General features: G+C 53.9%; 1 protein-coding gene across 7 annotated transcripts in view; it reads right to left on the bottom strand.

Annotated features, from left to right (window-relative positions):
• The window catches only part of LPIN1 (lipin 1), a 129930-nt gene that overhangs the window by 27130 nt on the left and 75329 nt on the right, over positions 1 to 27471 (bottom strand). For 3 of the 7 annotated variants that reach the window (XM_062208969.1, XM_062208968.1, XM_062208967.1), the window contains exons 5-15: positions 25923 to 26048; positions 17093 to 17170; positions 16456 to 16563; positions 13814 to 13943; positions 12948 to 13245; positions 11906 to 11999; positions 10896 to 11086; positions 8593 to 8686; positions 7485 to 7554; positions 4785 to 4877; positions 937 to 1016 (exon numbers count right to left, since the gene is read on the bottom strand). In XM_062208969.1, coding sequence (XP_062064953.1) covers positions 937 to 1016; positions 4785 to 4877; positions 7485 to 7554; positions 8593 to 8686; positions 10896 to 11086; positions 11906 to 11999; positions 12948 to 13245; positions 13814 to 13943; positions 16456 to 16563; positions 17093 to 17170; positions 25923 to 26048 — 1362 coding nt within the window. The remainder of the gene's footprint in view (positions 1 to 936; positions 1017 to 4784; positions 4878 to 7484; positions 7555 to 8592; positions 8687 to 10895; positions 11087 to 11905; positions 12000 to 12947; positions 13246 to 13813; positions 13944 to 16455; positions 16564 to 17092; positions 17171 to 25922; positions 26049 to 27471) is intronic. The other 4 variants (XM_062208966.1, XM_062208965.1, XM_062208971.1 and 1 more) reach the window with 4 other exon arrangements.

The following is a 27471-nucleotide window of genomic DNA, read 5'->3' as shown; positions in this document are numbered from 1 at the left end:
CCGCCACCTTCTGTCTTTGAAGGGCAAGCACAAGGTCACGGCCAAGACCAGGAGAAACGCCGCTTGTGCACGTGGAAGGCTCACGTTTGCCTTGCAGGTCAGCTGCCTAAGGGAACCAGCGACTCCTTTTTTCTTATCTGAGAGTTAAACAGACACAGAGAGACAGAGGGGGCTCCCATCAACTGGCTCATTCCCCACATGCCCACCACAGCCAGGGCTGGACCTGGGAACGCAATCCAGGTTTCCCAGGTGGGCGGCAGGACCCCAATTATTTGAGCCATTACTGCTGCCTCCCAGGGTCTGCCCTAACAATAAGGAGTCAACAGCAGGGCTGGAAGTCAAACTCAAGGTGCTGTGAGGTGGGGCCTGGGCGTCTTAATCGGCCTCATTTTTCCTTTTCAATGTTTGTTCATTTTCTTCTTCTTCGAAAAGCAGAGAGACAGAGACACACCAACAAAGAGAGAAGAGGGATCTTTTATCCACTATTTCACTCCCCAAATGTCCACAACAGTCAGGGCTGCGCCAGGCCTAAGACTGAGTTCTGGGCTCATATGGGCAGCAGGGATGTGAATAATTGAGCCACCGCCTGCTGCTCCCAGAGCGTGCATTAGCAGGACGCCAGGACCAGAAACGGAGCTGGGTTTCAAAGCCAGGCACTCTGAAATGGGATGCAGGCATCCCAAGAGGTATCTTCATGCTGCTCCAAAGGACCACCCCTTAACCAATATCCCAACCTCTAGACAAAGCGCCCCCCTCAATCTCCATTTTATTAAAGAAAAGAAAGAAAATGGTTTAATTAAACTGTTCACCAAATAAACGACAGAGCCAAGGCTGTAAGCCAGGCCCTCCGGAGATCCAGGCCCATGCGGTCCGGCGCACCCCACCAGCATCCGAGGGGCCAGGGCCCTGCAACACCCAGGCCGCCTCGCACCGTACCTGGGCGCCATGCCGAGCTGCGACGGCTGCTCTCCAGTACTGTGGCCCTTCCCCGCCAAGCACTGCTCGGGCTTACTCTCCTGCAGAAGACGAAAGGGAAGAGTCACCGAAGCTTCGAGAGAAAGGGCCGTGTGATCACCTGAGCAACACGGGCCCAGGGCCCTGGGAGGCGGACCCAGCCCGGGGGCGGCCTCCCTGGAAATGGCCCAGGAGGCTCTGGGCGTGTCGCTTGTTTCCTTGCTCGGAAGCATACGCAAAGAAGCCAAGAAATATGTTGGACAGAAACGAGTCTGTTTTCCATAAGCGCCTGTGACACCAAGCCAAGCTCCACCTTCTCTGTAGCTTATGCAAATGCTTTACCAAGGGCTGCCTGGATTCCCCAAGTCTTTCAAAACATTGCCTTCTAATTGCCGATAGAAGTGCTTGAAAATATCTTCACACCATATTTTGTATGGGGGAAGCATCGTTGTCATCCTCAATCCCGCATCCTCCTAATAGAAAAATGCTCCTTGGACGCATCGGAAGGAGCTCTGGATTTCTGAGACAACTGTAGCCAGTCCTCGCCTCTCGCCCAGGAAGCTTGGATGAGTCACTTAACTGCTAGAGTCTGGCGCCCCCGTCTGTGACACGGGTGACAGCAGCCACCCCCCCACCCGGTGCTGCTCTGTGTCGACGGCACCAAGGCTGGCACAGAGCAGGCAAGGCAGGTGAGGACGGAGACGGGCACCAGCCCCCACAGCCTCCTGCTGCGAAAGAAGCCAGACAGGAAAGTCGGGGGATGATGATGCTCGGTGACATCTCTTTATCTGAGGTCACCTGGCCCGGTCCATCGCCATATTTCAGTGGTGAAACCGAACAATGAAAACACGACAGAGTGACTGCCCTGACACAGGAGCAGCACACGCTGGCTTCCAATACTCTAGTTTTTGATAAGCACACAATCTATCGATCTCTCTTAACCAGTTTTAATCTATCTGTTTATGTATTGAGACATGTAACTTAGCCACCACAAGGAACAATTCTTTATCAGGTTAGCTCAAGCATATAGATCCATCTGAAATAAATGTCCTAGTTGGTTTTTTTTTTTTAATATTTAATTTCATAAATGCCCTTTCTTCATACTAGCATTTGCTCAATGCAAAATGGAGAGAATTCCATTGAGTCTCTGAAACATGTTTCTATCTTAAATGCTAGAATATTCTGCCCTCAGTAAGAGGCCTGAGGGCCCTTTATGGTTTAAGTCTCCTGCAGTACAGCAAAAACGCTGCTCTGACGTGTTCGTACCCCTAACAGATAACAGGGCGATGCGTGTAACTCAGGCGAACAGGAAATGTCAAAGCGTAATTGTATCTCGAGAAAACCCTTCCCTTTGAACTAAAGAACACGTCGAGTTCGCTCGGTTTGTTTTTTGATTTAAATGACCAGCTTGACTGTGGTCTGTGTGGTTTCTTCACAGCACATTCCAAAAGCAAACATCATTCTCTCAACAGATGGGTGCCAAAGCCCTGCTCTGGGGCCAGTGTGGCCAACAAGGCTGCCACGGGGGTCAGAGCCGGACACGACCTCTGCTTCCATGAAGTTCAAGGTCTGCAAGGGGACAAACGTTAGTGGAATCGTGAGACTAGGTAAGTGTGGAATCATAAAGTCTGACAAAACTCAGGAAGCAAAGGCTCCCAGGCAGAGCTAGGAGGGCCAGACTGATCCGTTGGGAAAGGGCCACTGGAGCTGCTAGTTCATCAAGTGAAGGGTACTGAAGGGTCTTCAGTGGGGAGGAAATAGCACGTGCAAAGGTCCTGGGGCAGAATGTTCGTGTAGATAGTGATGCTAAATCATGGAGGTGGGGAGGGATGAGGCTGGGAAGGGAGGTGGGGCTGGAGGGCACAAGCCCCGCAGAACCTGAGTGGGGCACTGGTGTTTACTAGGGGAACCCCTGGGGTGGGGGACACTGAAAGGTTTGAGCTGATCCACCCACTCCAACCTGAAGACAAAACAAGCGCGAACCGTTCGGAAGCAAGCCTGGGAGAGGAGACGGTGGCCTCGACTGGTGGGAGTGGAGCCAGAGAGAAAGGGGCCAACTGGAGAGGCGGGCAACATGGGAAAGGAACGGACCGGAGGAGAGGGACAGAGGAGGCGCCCGCCTGTCCGCGCTGCGGGGAAGGTGGACGTCCCAGGGATGCCCCAGGCCCAGAAATGAGTGTGACAGTTCCTAAAGCCACCCCTCCCCCCGGCCATGGCGACCCCGTGGCCATTTGATAAATGCACGCGGGGCCCCACAGGGCCAGCTTGGACATAAATGGGGTGCACTGCATGAGCACAGGGGGCACTGCCAGGGAGAGGTCAAAGGTGAAGATGAGGCCGGGGGGGGGGGGGGGGGGGACCCAGGGGAGCCCAGCACCCAGGAGCCCAGCAGAGAGCGCTCGAGCAACAGGCTGAAGAATCACCCGAGAGCTAAAGGAAACCATAGGCTTTAGAGATGAACCAAGGCCATGTCTGTGCAGACCGAGGACAGCCAGTCCACACCGCACAGACACCGGGTCCACACCGCACAGACACCAGGGAGAGCAGTCTACACTGCATGACACCAGGGAGAGCAGTCTACACCACACGGACACCGGGGAGAGCAGTCTACACTGCATGACACTGGGGAGAGCAGTCTACACCGCATGACACCAGGGAGAGCAGTCTACACCGCATGACACCAGGGAGATCAGTCTACACCACACGGACACCGGGGAGAGTAGTCTACACCACACAGACACCAGAGAGAGCAGTCTACACCACATGGACACCAGAGAGAGCAATCTACACCACAGAGACACCAGGGAGAGCAGTCTACACCACACAGACACTGGGGAGGGTCAGTCTACACCACACAGACACTAGGGAGAGCAGTCTACACCACACGGACACCAGGGACAGTCAGTCTACACCACACAGACACCAGGAGGAGTCAGTGTACACTGCACAGACACCAGGGAGTCAGTCTATACTGCACAGACACTAGAGAGAGCAGTCTACACCACACGGACACCAGGGACAGTCAGTCTACACCACACAGACACCAGGGAGAGTCAATCTACACCGCATGGACACTGGGGAGAGTCAGTCTACACTGCACACCAGGGAGAGTCAGTCTACACCACACAGATACTGGGGAGAGCAGTCTACACCACACAGACACTGAAGAGAGTCAGTCTACACTGCACAGACACCAGGGAGAGTCAGTGTACACTGCACAGACACCAGGGAGTCAGTCTACACTGCACAGACACCAGGGAGAGCAGTCTACACTGCACAGACACCGGGGAGAGTCAGTGTACACTGCACAGACACCAGGGAGTCAGTCTACACTGCACAGACACTGGGGAGAGTCAGTCTACACCACACAGACACTGAGGAGAGTCAGTGTACACCACATGGACACCAGGGTCAGTCCGCACGAACACCGAGGACGGTCTACACCGTCTGCACACCTCACTGAAGTTGTCTCCCCAGGCAGCAGGATGGTCCCTAACTTTTGAAACACATTCAGTCTGCCGGCGGCAGCCCCTCACAGGTAAGGAAACACCACGGGGAGGAAGTGACTCGACCAGCCCAGGGGCCTCAACACATCCCTGGGAAAACGGGCTGGAAAGACAACTCGCGCCCTCCCTCGGCCTCCTGCAGACACCTCAGGGGTGACAGAGCCAGGCCCTGCCCCTCGCACACCTGTGCCTGCCCCGCCTGCCACCGGGTGGCAGCACTGGCTGGTGGCCACTCAGTCTTGTGGCTTCTGCTTGCTTCTGCTCCGTGTGCCCAACAGCGGCGTGGCTACGGGAACCACGCGCGGCTCCGTGTCCCGGGCTTACCTCCTTGATCGTGGTGTTCCTCCCTCTCCAAGAAAACCACCATCTTCCTCCCTTTTTGGGCATCTTATCCCGCATGATAGCGTCCACGGTGGCCTGTTTTAAATGGATGGTAACATAAATAATGGAACCAAAAAAAGATCAACTCAGCACACTCAAACCAAAAGAAACACACAGGCAAAGCAAAGATTAAAAAAAAAAAAATCAGAAAACACAACATACTATTTGTGAATCAAAAATTTTGGAGAAGCAAAACCTGATGGCATCCAAAATTACATTAAGATAACTTAAGCATGAAGACTTAAGAAGGTGTTAAAAGAATAAACAAACAACAAATAAAATACAACACAACAACAACAAAAAAGAAAGCATTAAAAATCATTAGTGATGATTAAGACCAGAAGTTCTCAAATTAAAGTAGCTAGCTGCTTAAGATACTATTACCCTCAATATGATTATAAAGTAAAATACTCAATCATTAATATGGGACTCAGGATAACATGGTTCTAAACAGAAGGTAAAACGTGTTAGAATTTTTTTTTAGTAAATGTAAATTTCCAAGTTTTGTCAAACTGAACATTCACAGATGCACTGGATTGAAAATACAAGTATTCAAATGAAAATTCATGCTTACATTCTAAGTATATTAAAGTCTGGTGGGGTCATGTGAAATATGAATTAACAATTATCCAGATATTTCCAGAGAACAAAACATCTACGTCAGTGCTGCCTAATCCCCCCTCCTTGGTTTACAGAACCTGCGTGCAGCAAACCGCTCAGCTACTCATGAAAAAGAAAAGTCGTGAGCCTTTCAACCCACAGGGGACAGGCATGTACCTGACCCCCAGTCCACTCACTTAACCTGAACGGTGCTCCTTTGCACCTTTGTAAGCTGGATTTACATAATAACTTTTTTTTTTCTGCCAAGGGTCATTTAGATATGTAGAACAGCATTTGCAGACACAAAATTATCAACTTTTTAAAAACCAGCCTGCAGCAGATGTACCGAATTTCAAGTCTCGCCCGCCGTTGCCAGGGCAGGGCTGGGCCTCATCCCCACCCCTGACTTACAAGATCCCTGCCTGCACAAGTGAAATATACTAAGACGCAAAGGCCGCAAACACTGTTCATAAACGCCCTAACTCATAAAGCTGCTGCGCCCCGCCAAGGCCTCCACGCACCCAGAAATGTAACGAACGCCCAGGTTTAAAAACAAAAGGAAAAAAACAGGATCACACGCGGGGATCCCAGACTGCACGCAGGAGCCAGGCTGCAGCGTGCTCAGGGAGAGCGGGCTGACTCCAGAGACAGCTTCACGCCACGCACCGGCCTTCCAGCCGTCGGCCAGCAACCGGCTCACAGGTCCCCGGGTTCTGGCCGACGAAACCCGAGACCCATGCCCCCTCCTTCCTACTCTGGACGTGGTTAAAGCAGGAAGTGACCGGTACGGCAGCCGCCTCGTGACTGTAAAGGAAAAGCCAAGGAAGTCACAGAGGCTGACCCAAGTCACTCCAGCCCTGTTATTTAAGTTGCTTTCGGTCATTCTGTTTCCTGCCACCAAAAAATAACTTGAGGGACCCAACAGCCCACAGAGAACACACAACGGGTTCCGCCCCAAAACCTCCCCCTTCGTGACTCTCAAAGTAAAATCCAGGTGGGGCAAGGGTTTAAAAAAAAAAAAAAAAAGACTAGAAGGAAGTTCCTGGGCACAATTTTTGGAAAGCAGAAGGCAGACCACAAAGGACTGAAAAGCTGTCCACACACCAATAATTTCTACAGTACAGACGCATCACAGAGAGAAAGCTCCCGGCTGAACCTATTGAGACTTAGCCCATACATCACAGGCACTGATTTCTTTACACTTCAAGCCACGCGTGTTTCTTGTGCAGTAACCTAAATCCTTTAGCTGTATTTCTATTACAGTTGTTGTCGTGTTGGACTCATCTGTAAGAACTGAGACCCAGGAAATGAAACTTTGTACCCAGCCGTGGATAGCTGGAAGGGCAAAACTAAAACCACCCCGGAGAACATGGCCTCGGCCCAGGCCACAAAGAATTCTCAGAGACAAAGCCCCACGGAAGAAGAAGTCGCAATCCACAATCACAGCCTAGGCAGGCACAGACGCCAGAGTCAGGTCTGGGCCGGGGGAGGCCTTGCTGAGCCACCAAGGGGACAGGCCGGTCCCCCAGGGAGCCTGCACAGCACCAGGCGCGGATGATCTAGCGGAAGACACAACACTGCAAAGACCAGCAGTTCCAGGCAAACAGCTCCCCCGACAGGACAGGCGGGCCACCTGCCCTCCAACTCCACTCTGCCTGGCAGCCACCCAGCCCTGCGCTGGTCCCACCTGGGACTCTCAGGCACAGGCTGGTGTCTGCACACAGCAACGCCGGAGGCTGGGGCCTGGGCACTGCCAGCTCTAACCCTTCCCGCAGCGACACTTCCACCTCAGCCTGGCCCCCTCTGCTCTGTCCCTAGCACAGCGTTGGGGAAGGGACCCTGACCCCCACGGTCACCACTGGGGGGGCTCACGGTGGGGAAGGGCAGGAGAGCTTTCTAGAAGTCCTGATGTACACACCCACGAACTTCCCAAGAACACAACGTGACTTGACTTTCATGCGTTCTAAAGGTTAAGTTCCAGCTGCCCAGGTTAACCCGACCGTCTTTCTGGCATCCCCTTTGCCTTCTCATGTTAACGCTCACCTTTGGCAAAGGCTTCTGGAAGGCCTGCATTGCCAGGAGCAGAGGCGCCGCCGTGGTCCAATTATAGTACCTAAGCAAAGCACAAGAGAGACGTCAGGAGGCCCAGCCGCCCACGGAAGCCTAACGCCACTGGGTCCTGTCGTGGAAAACTCCAGAACCCCAGGGAGGGCCTCAGGGGCCCGCTTCTCCGGGGTACCCCTCCCCTGCAGTGACTCCCCTCCTGCGTCTGCCCCCACGGCCACAGGCCTACAGCAGTCACAGCGACAGGACAGACACGTACACGCCAGCCGGGCAGCGGCTGAACGCCACAGTGCACAAACCACCCACTGCTTGCGGCCTTCTGTGCCACATCTCAAGGAAACCCAGGTACCCAGACACCTGGGTAACTTCAGCGAACGCGTAAACACCCCTGACCTCCACTAAGAGTCTGCGAAGATGCCCGCACGCCCTTGCCCTCAGCGAAGGAGGTGTTAATAAAGGGGCGAAGACAGGCCGGCGCCGTGGCTCAACAGGCTAATCCTCCGCCTTGTGGCGCCAGCACACTGGGTTCTAGTCCCGGTCGGGGCTCCGGATTCTGTCCCGGTTGCCCCTCTTCCAGGCCAGCTCTCTGCTGTGGCCAGGGAGTGCAGAGGAGGATGGTCCAAGTCCTTGGGCCCTGCACCACATGGGAGACCAGGAGAAGCACCTGGCTCCTGCCTTCGGATCAGCGCGGTGCGCTGGCCGCAGCATGCTAGCCGCGGCGGCCATTGGAGGGTGAACCAACGGCAAAGGAAGACCTTTCTCTCTGTGTCTCTCTCTCACTGTCCACTCTGCCTGTCTAAATAAATAAATAAATAAATAAATAAAGGGGCGAAGACGCAAGCTACTCAGCTATACCCCTGGACGGGACAGACTTCACACTGCCAACCATAACACCCGGCCCAGCCGAACATTAAAACCCGCAAGGCGAGGACCAGCTACGCGGGATGTGTCAGTAGGGCAGGGACATGGTGAACTCGAACAAGGACCTCCCGTGCTTGTGAGGTTTGGCGTGCGGGTCTCCGTGCTGGAGAGAATGACACAGCTCGGTATCGTGTTGCGGCCAAGGTGCCCGTCCAGAGCGACTTACTTATTCCCGATCTTGACCACGAGATTGGGGTCGTCGATGATGGCAGGGTTGTCCACAAACTGCTGATACGACACGGCTTGTTCCAAAAACGCATCTGTGACCGGGATCCGAGGGGGTACGGGGAAAACAAAGAGGAGACTCGGGTCAAAAGGCAGGCCTGCTGCGGTCCTGGCTGAGCTGGGGGAACGCCTCACCGGTGGAGCACAAAGCCCTTGACTGTCATGTGAATTAAAAACATGTCACGCCGCGGCTCAACAGGCTAATCCTCCGCCTTGCAGCGCTGGCACACTGGGTTCTAGTCCTGGTCGGGGTGCCAGATTCTGTCCCGGTTGCCCCTCTTCCAGGCCAGCTCTCTGCTGTGGCCCGGGAGTGCAGTGGAGGAGGGCCCAAGTGCTTGGGCCCTGCACCCCATGGGAGACCAGGAGAAGCACCTGGCTCCTGGCTTCGGATCAGCGCGGTGCACCGGCTGCAGTGCACCAGCCGTGGTGGCCATTGAGGTGAACCAATGGCAAAAGGAAGACCTTTCTGTCTCTCTCTCTCACTGTCCACTCTGCCTGTCAAAAATAAAAAAAAATTTTTTTTAAAAAGTCACCTCAAAAATCCAGGAAGGGAGAGAGAGAACAAAGAGACAAGGCAGGCAGGAAGTAGGGGCGAGGAAGGGAAGAAGGGGTACCATTATAGTTGTAGAACTACATCCATGAACTACACTGATTCTGTTCTTTGTATTATTATTATTATTGTATCATTTGCATTATATACTGATTCTGTTTTTATTAACATAGTACCATGAAAAAAATAAAGTATCATAGGATAAAAAAAAAAAAAGGCACGTACTCCACTAGGGAACATTTTCCATGTTCCAAGTGCACAGACAGCCTAGGCAGGGCATCTGTACCGGGCCTGAGTTTGTCTGGGGTCAGCATGTGTAGGCAGGAGGGCGCCAGGGTCAAGGCCAAGGGTGTGGAGGATGGGCCCTTCATCACAGCTCAGACCTCCATGCAGCAGGGAGGTGTGGCCAACACACAGCTGTGTGTCTCCGTGTGGAGAGATGGTCATCGAGTTTAAGTCACATTTATTGGCCTGACCTCGGGCAGCGAGCCACCTCCACAAGCCTCGGGCTCGGTTCATGTCAGCAGCTGGCACTGGTTGCTGTCCCCTGCAGAAGTCACGGTGATGATGATGGTGTGAGGCCCAGGGCTGATCGGGCCCCAACCCAGTGAAGCAGGGGCCGCACCTCGCTCAGGAGACCCCGACTGCTGTCCTGCACCCCAGTCTATGAGGAGATCTGGCCTAGCACCCTGGGAGCCAGCATGCTTCTCCCATGTGGCTGAACCAGGCCTGGAGCTCTGCAGCGCTCAGACCGTCTCCTTCACCCTAACCTGCGCTTGCTCCTTCCCAGAGAGTTTGCCCTCAAGGGAGCCATGTCACAGCGGCCACTGGGCACCCAGAACCACCCCCGTCCCCTGGTGGTGGTGTCAACCCAGGGAGTCCCAATTCAGACAGAGGACCCTCTCCTCAGGGCCCCATCTATCCAGACGGGACGCGTGCAGATGCCAGTCCCCAGGAGAGGACCCTCACCAGCCGCTCGCATGCCGGGGAGGGGGCGCCCACAGACCCTGGCCTCCTCGCACCTCTACCCGGCTCAGGGAGTACACCTGCTGCTCCTGACCGCAGGGAGGAAGGAAACCAGCCGAACCCAGCGCGCAACCTGGCTTCAGTTCCGCTCTGGGGAAGGGCCGGCTGGCACCACAGGTGCCAGTACAGGTGCCAGACTGAGAAATGGTTGTGGAAGGGTGCAGGGCAACCAGGTCCAGTTCAAGAACTCGTGCACTGGTAACTGCTGACCGCACCGACCGTGGCCTTGGGCCTGTCTGGCCATGTGAGCACGATGAGACCCTGCTCCCTCCCAGCAGGGCTGGGAGCATGCGAAGGAATCAGCACCCTTCAAACGCAGCGAGACGCGTTCCCGGCGTCCCCACCAGACAAGCTCACCCTGCCTCGTGTCCTCGCAGCCTGCTTCCACTCTGCCAGCAGACTGCAGGCCCCCAGGGCCCAGCTCTGCTGGGCCAGCCTGGAAACATGGGTGACCATGAATGGGAAGCGACCCTGACAGCCCAGCCACGGCCTGAAGCCACGTGTGGCCCACAAAACTCTGACTGCACCCCGGAAACACTTGCGTCACCCCAGCTGTCATTTAACCACATCCCAGGGAGAAGCGGCTATGGACCTAACTAGAAACCCGAGCTTCTGGCCTTCTGAGCGGCGGCCACTAGAGAGCGCTCTTGGCACGGCAGTCGCAGTACCTTTGGTGATCTCCCTGTGGTCGCTGAGGCCCCCGCAGAGGGAGATGGCGATGGACGGCAGGTCCCTCAGGCTGTCCGAGGTGCTCTCCACGCCGCTGTCGATGCCCGAGCTGCCCACGGACTGCGGGGACTGGTTGGCAGACCGGGTGCCGTTGTCGCTGGCGTGTTTTCCCAGCCCCGAGGGATCTCCACTGTGAGGAGGACAAGCGGACGCTGTTCTGAGCCCCCGCTCCCTCTCGTCCAGGCCAAGCTGCCACCTCAGCGGGCAGAGGAGGCCGTCTCAGGACAGATGTGTCACCAAGACCAGCACACAGGAAGAGAAGGCCGAGCGCGCCACCTTAGGGGCGGAGGCTGAGGCCAACGCTGGCCGACTGCGGCCTCTCCTCGCAGCCCGCACACCTCGCCCCCCAAAGCCCTCCCCTCCCCTAAAGCACTGGGGGGCTGAGGATGGGCTCCCCAGGGGCCGCAGGGGTAATCTCTCCCGGGAGGGAAAAGAGCCCGTGGCCGTCGCTTATTTGAGTTGTGGATCACTGATCACTGGGACCTCACCTCAGGTCCCTGTCCGGAAGGTGGAAGGGGCCACACGCCCGCACCTACAAGGATGCACACAGCTTGTTTGCTGGCTGCCTTGTCCTTGTCCTTGTTAGAAAGGGACAGACAGGGCTCTCTCATCTGCTGGTTCACTCCCCAAATGCCTACAAATAGCCAGGAATGGGCCAGGCCAAAGCCAGGGACCCTGAACTCAATCCAGGTCTCCCATGTGGGTGGCTTGGGCCCAACTACTTGAGTTATCACCTGCTGCCTCCCACACTGTGTTAGCAGGAAGCTGGAATGAGAAGTGGAGCCAGGACTCGCATCCGGGCGCCCCAACATGGGATGTGGGTGCCCTCCCCACAGCCTAACCTGGGCGTCCTCTCACTTTCCTATCAAATCCACGGGAAAGCGGAGACTCCCAGACTAGCGCTCTGATTTTTACAGGCGACGATACGCAGACTGAAAAGAAATCCTACTTTTTGGGGAAATACAGGGCCGCCACTTCCGGATCCATGTCTGTGAGGTCGTCCAGGTAGACGCCGTCAGCACCGAGGTGCCTACTGCGTTTATCTAGGAGAGGAAAGGGCAGAAAACCACGCTCAGAACCAACCGCCCGGTGCCTTCTCCGGGAAGGGCATGTAAGCACGATGCGCAGATTCGCCGCAAGACACCCAAACTGGCCAGCGAGCCACACGGGTAGAAGCCGGTGGGATGGGCTCACAGCCCTGCCCACAGGCCGCCCCAACCAGCTCAGCCCTAGCTCCATATCTGTAAAATGCCTGGAGATAGTGTGTACTCTCTACCGAAGATACAACCACTAGCACTATTGCTCTCATCACTATTACTGTTACTACACCAAACGCTGAAGCTTTCTTTAAGCTCCTCCCCATCAACACGAGGCAGGCACAGCACCCTCCAGTGCGCAGCCACCAACACCATGATGGTTTCAGACTTCCTCTTTGCTTCCGGCGGGGAACTATGTCATCGGCTCACATAAACCTAGAAAGCTGCACGGGGCCGCCTGGCTGATGGAGATTAGGCCCGACAGGATCGCCAGCAGGTGCACGGTAGGCTGACTCGTGGGGGCGGGGCACGCGCTGGCTGCAGACTCTGCAGAAGAGAGGGGCGCACCAGGCAGCAAAGCCTCCTGACCTCAGCAGAGTGAGTCCGGCACAAATACATCAATAAAGCCGATGCTGACTTGAAGACCTGAGAGATGCAAGACGGCAGCTTGGAGCCGGTGCGGGGAGGAGCCCCAGATTATGTGAATAATCCACTCTCTGAAAGTCGTGTTGCTGCAGGCTCAGCGCCCTGGCTGCGAGGGAGCCCGCACACCACCCCACCACCCCCAAGCTTCCTTCCCATCTCAGGCACCACCAACTCCGGATCACTAATGCGTCCGGCAGGGGGCGCAGGCTGGCCACTTCCCTGATTCACTGTGACCTGGGGGAGGAGGCGGGGTCACCCGTACAGAGCCAGCCACCGTCCTGCACGGCCGGGCCAGGCCGGGTGGCGCACCTTTCCTCCTGGAAGGGGACTCCGTCTTGTCTGCCCTGGGCGCGGCACTGGCAGAGGGCGGCTTGAGCTCCTCGATGGCGGGCAGGGGCGGGGCTGCCGCCCCCAGGGCCTCCAGGTCGTCTTCGTTCACAAAGTGCGTTTCCGGCCTCTCTGAGAGGGGGCCCCGGCCCAGCGTGGTGGGCGACTGGTCGCTGAACGTGTCTGAAGACTCGCTGTGAATGGCCTGGAAGTGGATTTTGTCGCAAAGCTTCCTGCTGTTCAAAGGGCTGGGTTCTTTCATCTTGTGTGGAGAAGACGACTGGACCAGAGAGAGAGAGAGAGAGATCAAGACAAGCGGGAAGCCCAGTCGCCACAGGAGAGCCACACATCATCAGTCAACACCTGCGGCAGAGACTTCTAAACCCCCAGGAGCCACCAGTGACCTCCACACCTGCCACAGGGGTCCAGAAGCCACGGGGATTCGTTCGAGCCAGAGAACTTTCCCGCGACTGTCAGAGGGAAGTGTGTGAGTTCAGAAATGGCCCCCGAGCGGGAGCAACTCCACCGCCCACCGGGAGACTGGACAGTGCTGGAGTTCACACATCTGTCCCCGGGATCAGGAGTCTGGTCCCCAGAGGCACCCACATCCCGGACCTCGCCTGAGGGAGAGGCAGGGGCAGTTCTGGCTGGGGCTTCAAGGCCCCAGGCTCTGTGCACACAGCACATTTTATTGGATCTGCATTTAGTTGCGATGTAAAATGGAGATCCTAGGAGCAGCCCTGGCGGCGCCCCTGTGCCGGAGGCGTCAGGCCCTGGCGGTGAGGCCTGACCTAGGCGAGGGCAGGAGGCCCTGGCGCGGCACGTGGCGGAGCTGGGAGGGCACTCACCTTGGCGGCTTGCGGCAGCTCTCCCCACAGCCAGAGCATCTCCAGGTTGCCCTTCTGCTGTGTCCTGTCCGCGGACTTGCTGACCAATTCCGAGTCACTTTTAGGGGTTGAAGGTCGGGAACCTGAAGGGCTTCAGGAAACACAAACCCACGGTTTAGGTGGGAGAGGAAACTGTGACGCTTTGGGCCCAGAAGAGGCACCTGGGCTGTCACACTTCCCCACCCCCACCCCAAGCATGGCCTCATGACATTTCCTTCCTTTGGCCACCAGGGGGGGCCTCGAAACCCACACAGGTGGAAGGTGCACCCCAAAGTCAGCAGCGACCCTTGGCCAAGTTCAAACCAGAAAAGATGGAGGGAAGCAGCAGCCTAGGAAAGGGAGATGAGAAATGAAAGGAAATGAAGAGTCTCCTCTACCCCAGAACCACCTCACGCCAAGCTCCACTCTCCCACGCTCAGTTTTCCTGATCAAATGTCTCTCAGCTCCCACACGGCCACAAAAGGAGGAGCTGCAGTTATATATCCTGTACCTGCAACATTTATAAGGCTGCTGGGACGACGAGAGCACACCACACATAAACTAAGCCCGTGTCTTGCACCCAAGGTGTCCCTAACCCCTCGGCCAGCGGCTGTGTGCTGCTGTGAGGGGTCACCTCCAAGCCGTCTCTAACCTCACTCTCGGGGTCAGCCAAGGGAATTGGCCGGGAGGAACCCACGTGTCTCCCAGGTGCCCACGCCTGTGGAAGCGCACATGGACGAGAACAAAGCGCCCATTCGGCCGTCTGTCCGCTCTGCCAAGCCACTTCCCTGGCAGAAGATGGCAGAGACTCTGAAGGAAGCTAAGGCGGGCCCCCACTCCCTTCCCCCGACACGTAGTTCCTCCTAGCGGCTGGCAGGAATGTGTCCCCGCCTGGACAAGCCTGCAGCCTGTGGCCTGCAGGAACAGCGTGGGCCCTCGTGCTGTCTCGTGCGTCTGAGGACACGAGCTCCTGCCTGGGATGCAGCGCTGACGGCTCACATGACGGCTTTCCCTGCACCACCTTGCCCGGTCTTTGGTGCGCAGCCCCGGGAGAAGCCCACGTGTGTCGCAGCCTCCCCACCTCTGACCCTACAGCCCTGCGTTTCCCCCTAGGGCCTGCTGTCCCTGACCATCCCTTGTCCCCAGCTGCCCAGGGGGCCCCTCTACCTGGCTTCATGCACCGTGGGCGGCTGTGCCCAACCTTGGACGAGTCCACGCTGCAGCAGCGTAAAAAACACAGCTCAAACTCTGAGTCCGGGGAAGGCCTGACTGCTGCTACCCAGTGACAGCCGGGCCTGGGGCTGGCTTTTCCCGCTGATGCCCCATGGCGAGCACCCTGTGCCCCCTTGCGTTCCAGGAGATCCGCCACTGCCACTTGGCCGTGCCACCACGCTAATGGGACAGCCATGGTCACGGGCAGAGGACCGGCCATGCTCCAGAAACCGGACAGCGGCACGAGACGGACCAGGCCCGAAGGAAAGCCCTACACAGGGCTCTCCCACAGTGTCCCCAACTCCAGGGTCTCCAACATCCAGGTTCTTCCCTAGAAGCCACAAGCCCTGGCGCCCACAGGTGCACTCAGGTTTGTGAGGTCACATTCAGAAGTAACCCAGCCTTGGGAAAGCGGGGAGCTAGAAGCTCCCCACCACCACAGCCAGGGCAGCATGGCCTAAGGGTTCTATACACAAACCCTCCACCGCAGCCTGCCGGAAAGACGGCGTGGGGCTGCAGGCACCTGGGCAGAAAGAAAGGGCAGTCCAAAGGCCCCATTATCAAGAACTAGACTCCAGGTTGTCCCAAAGAGCGAGCTTACAGCCTCACTGGCTGGCCTCCCTCCAGCACTCGTTAAGCCTGGTATCCTCACCAGACGGGGTCAGCACGTCTACGGACGCTGCTCACCCCATTTTACAACAGCCTTCCTTTTTGCGCAGGTAACCTTAAAAAAAGTACGCCCTGAGGTTTGGGTCTTTAATCAAAGCAAACAAACAAACGCAGCCCATACAGACACTGATCTGGTCACAGCTTTCATGGGCCAAACATCGCCGTGGGCAGGTCAAAGTGTGGACACAATGGAAGGACTGGGGCAGAAACCCAAGCCCACTTCCCCGAATGAAAACACAAACGGCTAGCCCTCAGCCTCTGTCCTCCTCTTGTAAAAACGTCCATCAGCTAGGCAGCCTCGCGGTCTGGTCACCCATTTACAAGCAAACCGGCTTAGGCCAACGTGGCATCATAAAAATATCCGGTGGACGCATTTAGCAAACAACCCTAGACACAAAAGACCCATCTTCCCAACCTGTATTTCATTCTTCTATGTTTCGAAGCACTACACAGAATTTGGTAGAATTACACATTTAACCGTAATATCCAGAGAGCGAAATCTAGAACTTTAGAAAAGTCTAATAATCTACAAATGCTTTAAATGAAAGGAAAAATCATAATCTAAGTAATCTGGTTAGTTAGCAAAATAGATTGGTTAAGAAGAGTTAGATGAAAATTTTTACTTCATCCCATTTATAAGTATTTTCTTCATAAGGAATTTGATTAATGGTAAAATAAAATCACAAGGGTTAGACGGACATGTCCGTGATAGAGGACACAAGTGGGGAAGAGAACTGGTCTACCTTTCAGGAGCATGGAGGTGGGAAGGCTGTGCGGGACAGGAGCTAGACAGGCCTCCCTCGGCTGCCACCGCCAGATGAGGGGGCGTCCTCCTGCAATCTATGGGGCTACTGGAAGCCAGCGCGCCACACACGGTGAAAGAAAGGAAAAGAAATCACAGGTCAATTAAGTGAAATGAAGCTTCCTACAAACATACTTGATCACTCTCAACAATGACATCCGCACGAAAATGAAGATGCCTGGGCACCCAAAAGCTGCCAGCACGGTGTGTTGAGATCGCTACAAAAATCACCGTGAATTTTCTCAGCCACACAGCAGGAAATGGCCAGAGGACCAACTTCCTTTCCTGTTCATACACGTGCCCAACAAAGATTGGTTGTCTGTGGTCATAGTTTACTGCTTCACCAAACTACAGAATCCAAAGACTTGATCATTTGCAAGTCAATTGTCTCTTTAACAGAAATACATAATTCTAAATATGCAAATGGAATGCCCTTTGACAGCGGTCAGAGCTACATAGTCTGACACACTCATTATTCCGGACTAATAAAGTAAAATATTAAAGACAGAAATATACTGAGGGCTGTGTTTAAAACACCTCTAAATTCTTAAAGCATAGCATTTGAAAAACTTTTCAACCTGTTAGTGGTTTCTAAATACTCCATTTTATCTTCTTCCTGAACTGCTGCTTTTCCCTCTAAAGGTTTATCCACAGACCTGGGAAAAGAACGGAGGAGGTTCTAGAAAGATCTTCCATCGGCACTATCCAACACAATAAGCCACTGGCTACAAGCAGCTCTTAAGCATGTCAACTGTGGCCAGTTCTAGACATACAAACCATACCACAGATTTTAAATAGTACAAAAAACAAATGGAAAGTATCTCAGTAATTTTTTCAAACACGTTATACTGTTGAAATGATAAGATTTTGAATACACTGGGTCAAATGAAATATAACTGTAAAATGAATTTCTTCTATTCCTTTTTACTTTCTAAATACGGCTACTAGAAAATTTTAAACTATGCATGGTGTAGGGAACCAGACCGGAGGAACCGTGCCCCTAAGATGGCGCCGACTCCCTGCTTCCGGGTTCTTCCTCATCTCAGGGAGTTCCCGCTCTTGCTCGCTCCTTCCCGCCTTAGATTTCCCGCTCTAGCTCGCTCCTTCCCGCCTTGCCACGAGATTGTCCTATCCCCGCGCTTCTAGCCTATCACCTGATTTGTGACGTGTATTGTGCATATAAACCCTTGCTACGCGGGTGTAAGGGAAGTTCCTGCCCAGAAGAGATCGAAGCTGGATCTCCTGCTTGCCGAGCAATAAAGGAACCCCGTGCAAAGTGTTCGGTCTCTGTCTCTTGCTGGACGAGGACGGCGCCGAGCAGCTGGTGGCCCGTACGGGGAGCTTCCTCTACGTTGCCCGGTAAGTAGAAGGTAAGCGAGGTCAGTCTTACCGTCTGGGCCCCGCGAGTGAGGTATATCTCGTGGTTGGAGGGTGGACGCACCCTAAGATAGCGGACGTGTTCCCCCGCTTTAAACTGAAAGAATAGCAGACTTGTTCCCCCGCTTTAAACTGAAAATAAGATAGCGGACGTGTCTTCCCGCTTTAAACTGAAAATGGGAAATTCATCTAGCCATTCAATGTTGCTTAATCCGTTAAAAGCATTATTGCGTAGCAAAGGGATTAAGGTTTCTAAGACCACACTTGTCAGGTTCCTTGGAAGTGTTGATTTCTTTGCGCCGTGGCTCACCCACGAGGGCCAAATAACTCTTGAGTCTTGGGAGAAATTAGGAAAGGATCTCCGGCGCACAGTTAACGATCCCCAGGAACCCGATATCGACCCCGTTGTTCTCCCCTTATGGGAACTACTGCGGGCGTGCCTCCAAGAGGAGAGGTCGGTGGGAGCGGACCGCCCGACTCTTACGGCGGTTCGCGAGGCTCTCGAGGAAGTTCGTTCTCAGAGCTCGGACGGCGCCCGGGACCTCATACAATTTAAGGACACGGGATGCCAGACTTCCTCACTGGCCTCAGGCTCCGAATGTGGCTCCGCCTCCTCTGAGTCTGAGGGGGAAGGGGACGGCGATCCTAAATCCCCGCCTCCTACGTATGCGCAGCTGCGGCAAAAGTTAAAAGATGCCTGTTTACGCCCTCTAGTGCCTACGGCTCCTCCTATCGATGTCGTGCCCGCCCATCAGATTAAAGACGCAGCGCCTCCTACTGGCGGTCATGTAGGCGTGCCTCAGCCCCATCTAACACCCGTGCCGCCATGGCCATTAAACGTCCCAAATGTACCACCTTTTTCAGGCAGACAGTTTCATCAACAAGCCTGGAAACAGTTGCGAACTGGCGCTCCCGCTGCCCCCGCTCAGGCTTACCCTGTTTTGGCTTTGGGCACGCGAGAGGCCCGGCACGAACCATTGGACATGACAGTATTAAAACAACTTAAGGCTGCGGTCCATGACTATGGACCCACAGCCCCATTCACATTGTCACTCCTTGAATCAGTCGGCCAGTCCATTTTAACACCTAGCGACTGGACCCAATTGGCTCGGGCCTGTTTAAGTCCAGGCGGCTTTCTTTTGTGGCAATCTATGAATACAGAGTGCTGTCATGACCAGGCAGATGAAAATGCTGAGGACGGCCACCCTACGTGGAATGCTGATATGCTTTTAGGGCGTGGACCTTATCAGGCTGACCAGACCCAATTCCCTAGACAAGTATACAGGCAAATTTCCAACTGTGCCCAACGTGCGTGGAGGCAGGCGTCCAATCCAAGTGACTCAGCTAGCCACCTCACCAAGATCGTTCAGGGCACGGCCGAACCCTTCGCTGATTTTGTCGCTCGCATACTTGAGGCTGCGTCGCGTATTTTCCCTTCCGAGGTTGACGTTCAGCCACTGGTCAAACAAATTATTTTTGAGCAGGCTAATAAAGAGTGCAAAAACATTCTTCGACAATATAGACATAAATCTCTGGACTCCTGGTTAAAATACTGCAGAGATACCGGTGGGCCACTTACTAATGCGGGCCTAGCTGCGATGCTGGCAAAAGTCAAAGAAAACAGTCCAAAATCTAAATCGACCCGACCCCCCATATCTTCAGGACTTTGCTTCCAATGTCATCAACCGGGTCACAGAAAACGCGATTGCCCCAATCTCAGCCATGGGTATTCCACGGCACAGCCTTCAGGCATAGAGCCTTGTCGCCGTTGCCGCAAGGGCCCTCATAGGGCAGAGGTATGCCGTTCTGCTTTCGATATCGATGGCAACCCACTTACAGGTAGCGCCCAGGGGCCAAAAAACGGCCAGAGGGGGCTCCCCAACCCAGCGAGGAGCCCCCAAAATCAAATCTACTCTCAGGTTCCACCTCCCGTGTCTGCGCTACACCCAGTGCACCCTCAGCCCGTGCCACTCACGGGTCCGCAGGCCTGGACCTCCGCGCCACCTCCCCTCTCCTCTTAACTCCGGAGATGGGGGTACAATTAGTGGAGAGCGACTGCTCCGGTCCTCTGCCCCCGGATTCGGTTGGATTAGTGTTGGGTCGGTCCTCCGCCGCCCTCCGAGGGCTAGCTGTGATCCCCGGGGTAGTTGACTCTGATTTCACTGGTAAAGTAAAGATCATGGTTCAGGCCCCTCAGGGACCTTTAGTAATCAATCCTGGAGACCGTATCGCACAAATGTTATTACTGCCCAGTCTTCACTCTTTAATCCCAGCTAAAAACCACGTTCGCGGCGCTGGTAACTTTGGGTCCTCTGGCATTAATTTTACCGGCTTACATATGCTTTTAAATGAACGTCCCACTTTAGTGTTGCAGATTAATGGCAAGGACATTAAGGGACTTTTAGACACAGGAGCCGACAAATCCATTATAGCAACAAAGGACTGGCCTAGTACATGGCCTACAAATGTGGCGGAACAAACCTTGCAAGGACTTGGTTTTGCTCATTTCCCAAAAATCAGTGCAGCCTTGTTGTCATGGCAGGATAGCGAGGGTCATAGAGGACAGTTTTCTCCATTCATTTTACCTCTACCCATTTCCCTTTGGGGGAGAGACGTCCTGGCAGAAATGGATGTTGCTTTGGTCACCACTTCCCCTGCAGTACGATCTATGCTACAAAATATGGGTTACGTCCCAGGCAAGGGACTCGGTGTCCAGCTCCAGGGCCACCCTTCCCCCATTGAACCAAAACAAAGACCAAGTAAAGTTGGCCTGGGTTTTTCCTAGGGGTCACTGTTTCGCCTCCTAAACCAGTGGAGCCTTTACCCATCTCGTGGCTAACGGACGTACCCGTCTGGGTTCCACAGTGGCCCCTATCTCAGGAGAAACTGGAGGCAGTCAACACTCTGGTCTTGGAGCAGGTCAACGCTGGTCATTTGATCCCATCCACCTCTCCATGGAATACGCCTATTTTTGCCATCCGCAAAAAATTAGGTCAATGGAGACTCTTACATGATCTTAGGGCAGTCAACGCACAGATGCAGCCTATGGGCCCTGTGCAACGTGGTCTTCCTCTACTTTCGGCACTTCCCAACCAATGGCCTGTTATTGTAATAGATCTTAAGGATTGTTTCTTTTCCATTCCATTGGACAAAAAGGATACCCCACGTTTTGCTTTTACTGTCCCCACCCAGAACCAGGAACAACCGGACAAGCGTTGGGAGTGGACAGTCTTGCCTCAGGGTATGACTAATAGCCCCACCATGTGTCAAGTCTATGTAGCCCAAGTACTAAAACCTCTTAGAGACCGATATTCCGACTGCAGGTGCCTACATTATATGGACGACCTACTGTGTGCAGCCCCCACAGCAGAGAGGCTCCTGGCCTTATACAGTACACTCCAACAAGTGCTGGAAGGGGCAGGGCTGCATATTGCACCTAATAAGGTGCAATTGTCGTCTGTAGTTTCTTATCTTGGGGCTATAGTCGCCCCTACTCAAATTAGACCTCAAAAAATTCAAATAAAAATCAATGCTATCTCCACTCTAAATGACTTACAAAAACTTTTAGGGGATATCAATTGGGTTAGGCACTACCTTAACATTCCTAATGCTGCATTGCAGCCCCTCTTTAATATACTTAAAGGAGACCCGGATCTTGCTTCCCCCCGAACCTTCACCTCTGAGGCCAAACAAGCACTGTCAATTGTCAACGATGCCCTTAGTAAAGCTGCCCTAAAACGTTGGGACCCTGCGAGAGACCTTACTCTTTGGGTCCTCGACACCCTTAAACAGCCCACCGCGGTCCTATGGCAGGATGGGCCTCTCCTCTGGATCCATCCCTCAATGTCATCTACTAGATCTATTAGTTACTATCCCGTGGCAGTGGCGGAGATAACTCTCCTAGCCATTCAGAGGGCTATCCAACATTTTGGACGCGAACCATCCACCATTGTTGTCCCCTATTCCATGGAACAGGTACGTGTGCTAATCGCTTGTACTGATGCTTGGGCGGTTTTAGTCTGCTCCACTTCCGCAACTATTACAAACAGAACACCCTCTGATCCTTTGCTAACCTTTGTTCAGTCTCACCCAGTTATTTTTCCAAAGTCCACATCCCAAAAGCCCTTACAGGGAGCCCCAGTAGTGTATACCGACGGTTCTAAAACAGGAGTCGGTGCATATGTTGTTTCAGGATCTGTGCCAAAAACATTCCAATTCGCTACTAACTCCCCCCAGGTAACTGAACTTCTTATAGTTAACCAAGTCTTCTCTGATTTCCCCGGACCTGTCAATATTGTGTCTGATTCACGCTATGTGGTTAATTCTGTGTCTATCCTTGAGGCCGCAGGACTAGTCAATTCTTCATCCTCCGTAGCGACAGTTTTCCTCACCCTGCAAAAATCTATTTGGAATCGGTCTGCTCCTTTCTTTATTACTCATATTAGAGCTCATTCTTCCTTACCTGGACCCATGACCACAGGCAATGCTATAGCTGATCAAGCCACACGCCCCATTTGGATACTCCAATTTTCTTCCCCAGAAGAGCAGGCTATCCAGTTTCATTCAGAGTTCCATGTAAACGCAAAAACCCTTGCCGCCAAATTCGGTCTTTCTCGTGCTGCCGCTCGCGATATTGTTCGCCATTGTGCCGCATGCCCTACTTTAACCCCTGTGCCTTCGGTGGGGGTTAATCCCCGAGGATTACTACCAGGACATATCTGGCAGATGGATGTCACCCACATATCCGAGTTTGGGACCTTAAAGTATGTTCATGTGTCAGTTGACACCTGTTCCCAAGTAATTTTTGCTTCTCTGGAGACGGGTGAGCGTACCACCCATGTCATTAATCACTGCCTTGCTGCATGGGCAGCCTGGGGCAAACCAAAAACTTTAAAAACAGATAATGGTCCTGCATACACAAGTAAATCATTCCAAGATTTCTGCACCCGTATGCAGGTACAACATAAAACTGGAATCCCTTATAACCCTCAGGGACAGGCCATAATTGAAAGGGCTCATCGAACCCTCAAGGCTTTTCTCTTAAAACAAAAGGAGGGAATTGCCACGGGCAAAACCCCTCGAATGCGCCTCTCCCTTGCACTGTTTACTATAAACTTTTTGAATTTGACAGATCATTCTATGTCCCCCGCTGAGAGACACATGTTAAAGGAGCCATCTTCACGAGGCTATGTCCGTTGGAAAGATGTCCTCACGGGAAAGTGGTACGGCCCGGATCCGGTATTATGCTGGAACCGAGGCGCGGTCTGTGTCTTCCCACAGGAATCTGGAAGAGAACCTCTCTGGATACCGGAAAGATTGGTCAGAAAAACAGCCCCGCCGCCACAAGATACACCTCTATCACCTACGGACGACATCTCCCCCGAGATAACCGAGATTACCACGCTCTCACAGGACGACAAATTGCAACAAAACAACGAGACGTGAGATGCACCCCTTCCGCTTCTTCATACTGGCAGCGGCTTTGCTCCCTGGCTCTTATGCGGGCTTTAACTCCAACCCCACTGCTTTACTGCAGAACGTAGGCAACCCTTGCGACTGCAAGGGGGGGACCAGCAACACCGTACTGCAGCGTACTCACATCGCCACAGCTGATTGTGGGGACAAAACTGCATATCTGCCCCTCCAGGGGATCCCCGGCCTACCACGCGGCTACATATGTGTGCCCAAACCCCGCGTTTCTGATCCCCATAGCAAAAACCACTCCTGTCCTTGCTCGACCTTTCAAGAATCCATGCACAGCTCTTGCGATTCCTCATACTTCCAATGCACTTCTGGCGGTCAGTCGTACTATGCCACCCAGTTACAAAGTACTCGCAGGTCCTCTAGTCCTGACCATTTGCCACAGGTAGTCCATTCATCCCCCTACCTCTCAGCCCCCTGTGTTGGTACGCCTGGACAGTGGGCGTGCTGGCGCACTACGGCACCCGTGCATATCTCTGATGGCGGAGGCCCACAGGACCAGCTCCGCCACCAACAGCTAACAAAGCGATTAAAACCCTCGTCCCCCCATCCCTACTCACGCCTCACATATGGACAATGCCTCCATCAGGCACACACCTTCCTCGAGTTGTCTTGTTCCCCCTCTCATTCATTGGGCTGTATCACCCATCCCTGACGGGGAGCGAAAACTGGGTATGCGAGACCAAAGGTACTGCAGCAGGAGTCCACCCGGGGGTTCCGGGGGTCCTGGGAGAGCATATGCATATGCATGCAGGTTCAATTCCCAGCCTGCCCCAGCAAAAGGGAATAAAAACTGATCCCTAACGGAGACATCAGGGGTTGTGGCCAGGCCCTTGAAGTTCCGTAACTAACGGATCACAAGCACGCTGGGTATGCACCTCTACTCTCTGCCTAGTAAATATTCTCCCGGCCCTCATGAGCCAGGGCCGTCGGGGATGTGATTTGTGCAAAAACAAAAGGAGGGAGATGTAGGGAACCAGACCGGAGGAACCGTGCCCCTAAGATGGCGCCGACTCCCTGCTTCCGGGTTCTTCCTCATCTCAGGGAGTTCCCGCTCTTGCTCGCTCCTTCCCGCCTTAGATTTCCCGCTCTAGCTCGCTCCTTCCCGCCTTGCCACGAGATTGTCCTATCCCCGCGCTTCTAGCCTATCACCTGATTTGTGACGTGTATTGTGCATATAAACCCTTGCTACGCGGGTGTAAGGGAAGTTCCTGCCCAGAAGAGATCGAAGCTGGATCTCCTGCTTGCCGAGCAATAAAGGAACCCCGTGCAAAGTGTTCGGTCTCTGTCTCTTGCTGGACGAGGACGGCGCCGAGCAGCATGGAGCAGATCAGTACGCCTCCACTGGACAGGGCTGGTCTCCGAGGCAGACACACCTTATGAGGGGCTCTCATCACGGCCCCCAGCCTCACCCTGGCGAGTGACCTCCGCTCTCAGCCTCAGGGCCTGGCGGCGGTTTCTCCGACCTCGGCTTCAGCACGTACAGCTGACTGATGCTGCCTGGAGCAGGTTACCCTGAGCAGACTGAGCCAGGAGTGCCGGTTGGATGACACTGGCCTTGAGTGGGTACTCGGAGCAGCGCCGGCCGGGACCGCTGGGCGCTCGAACGCTTCCACTTGAAACCAGGAGCAAACCCAAGGCATCAGGCGGATTTTGCAATGACAATCCAAGGAAGCTGCTGGGTGTCTCTCCGCCCCTCGAGTGTGAATTCTCAGAAAGCAACAGCCCACCCCGAGCCATCGTGAAACCATAATGCTGTGGCCCTTGCTACCCAAGGACCATTTTTCTTTCCGAAGAGGATGACAGTTGAGAAGGGGATTGTCGTCTGTCCCTTCACCAGTTCCCTAAGGGTTCACACATGAGGGGCTTTCAGAAAGTTCATGGAAAACACCTGTTGTGATAAAACAACCCTGGACCTCTGAATATGTCTGCATCAAAATGGAAATCCTTTAATCCCATTTTCCCATGAGCTTTTGGAAGCACCCTTGTAGTCTCATAGATTTTGCTGACTTTTAAGGAAGTCCCTAGGGTCCCCAGGAAGGCCCACGGGCACTCCGGGCAGCTGCAGTTCTCCAAGCTCACATCTGCCGTCTGGAGCAACGTGCAAGTTCATTTCGGGGAAATAAATATTCCTGCATTCAGCAGAAGGGATTGAACGGGCAGGGACACCGTCTACCCTGAATGACCTCAGCGGCCTGACGCACCGTCCCTGCGTTTGATTTGTACTCGAGGGCTAAGGATCCAAAGGGCTGTGCCACGTTGTGCTCCTGTTACCAGTCAGCGCCCCCTAACTTCAGCAGCACCTACAACAGCTCAGTCACACTGCTGTTCCGCAGGTGCATCTACAGCAGACAGAGTGTGCAGGCTTCCGACCCGCAGGGCTCCGTTTTCAATCCAGTCTGTACCTCCTGCTCTAGCTTGCGTTCTTTCCGGTCCTTTTTACCTGCGTGCGTCGTCTGCTATTTTCTTAGGCTTTGCTTCCTAGAACTGACTTCAGATCGCCTAGACCAGGACGGGCGAACCCCAGAAACACACACGCGAGCAGCTCACCTGGGATTGGGCGACCACTCTCGGTCTGAACTAGGGTATGATGCCGACTGAGGGTAAGGTGAGACTGACGTGCGGTTTGCCGTAGCAATATCATCTTGGAATGGAGGTAAATCATTAGAAAGTGTTCTGGGGAAGAAAAAGAGTCAAGTCCAAGAATTAGCAGTGACAGGCACGTAAGAAAGTCAAGTTCTAATTTCGTCTTGATTTTCTCTAAGGGCTTTGTAGATCAACACAATCTCAGCAATTTTCCGGGCAGTGGAGAGGAAAAGCATACGACACAGGCACAAGGAACCGTGCGTGTGTGCTGGTGCCCTGGATGACTTGCAGACTTACAGATGATTTCTCTAAGCCTCTGGACTCACACAGGAGCACAGAGAGCAATCTGGGCCTCACTCCATTATAGCACCGCCCCGTCACCTTTCACCTTACAGAATCCCCAGAGAAACCAGCCCAAAACTGGACCCACGGTGCTAGAAAACCCCGGCCGGGGACCTGGATGGCCACACACAGATCACGTGTCATAGAGCACAGGGAACACGTGGCATCAACCACCTGCACCTCGTGACTACAAAGTGACTGCAGAGTCACCAGATGTCAGACATCCTCTGTCTGTGGTCTCCTTGTCACCTGAAATACCCATCACTAAGTCCTGGGAGGGAAGGCCAGGCAGGCAAAGCCAGGCATAAGCCCAGCTCCCGGCTTCAGGGCCCACAGCAGACCAGAGGCTGTGACCAAGAAATGCGGTGCTGCCGACAGATATACCTTTATTCTTAGGGGAAAAAAATTAAAAAATAAAAATATACTCTATTCTAGATTATGACGCCAAGGGCTAGTCCTGATATTCTTTATCCCTTCTTTATGTTAACGAGATATGAAATCAACTGTCAGAAACCACGCGGGATACACAAATGTTTGAAACATTTCTTTAAAATGGAGTTTGATCAGGGCCAGCGCTGTGGCATAGCAGTCAAGTCTCTGCCTGTGGCACCAGCATCCCACATGGGCACCGGTTCATGTCCCGGCTCCTCCACTTCCCACCTGCTATGGCCTGGGAAAGCAGTGGAAGATGGCCCAAGTCCTTGGGCCCCTGCACCCATGTGGGAAGAAGCTCCCGGCTCCTGGCTCTGGCCTTTGCAGCCATTTGGGAAGTGAACCAGCGGATGGAAGATCTCTCTCTACTGTCTCTCCCTCTTTCTGTCTGTAAGTCTGCCTCTCAAATAAATAAATGGATGTTTATCTAAAAACTGGCATTTCCCACCAAAATAGAAATTAAGCTACAAAATAGAATTAAGCTACACCGTGAGATGCGAGGAAAAAGAAAACACAATGTCCATGAGACTCTGGGCCTAATCCAAATTTAAAAAATTAAAACATAAAGTTTTCCTAGAGAGGCAACTGAGCATGGTCTTGTGGCGTCCAACCTTAAGGCTACCCCACAGCGGCCCCTCTAAAAGTCTGCACCTCCCAAGTGCCGCAGGCACCGCTGGTGCTCCAACAGGCTCCCAGCGATCGCTGCCATTCGTCCAGAGTCAGCTGGCTCAGTGCCCGC

This window comes from Lepus europaeus, chromosome 13 (assembly GCF_033115175.1).
Source record: "Lepus europaeus isolate LE1 chromosome 13, mLepTim1.pri, whole genome shotgun sequence".
Lineage (NCBI taxonomy): Eukaryota > Metazoa > Chordata > Mammalia > Lagomorpha > Leporidae > Lepus > Lepus europaeus.
This window is presented reverse-complemented; position numbering and strand designations above follow the sequence as displayed.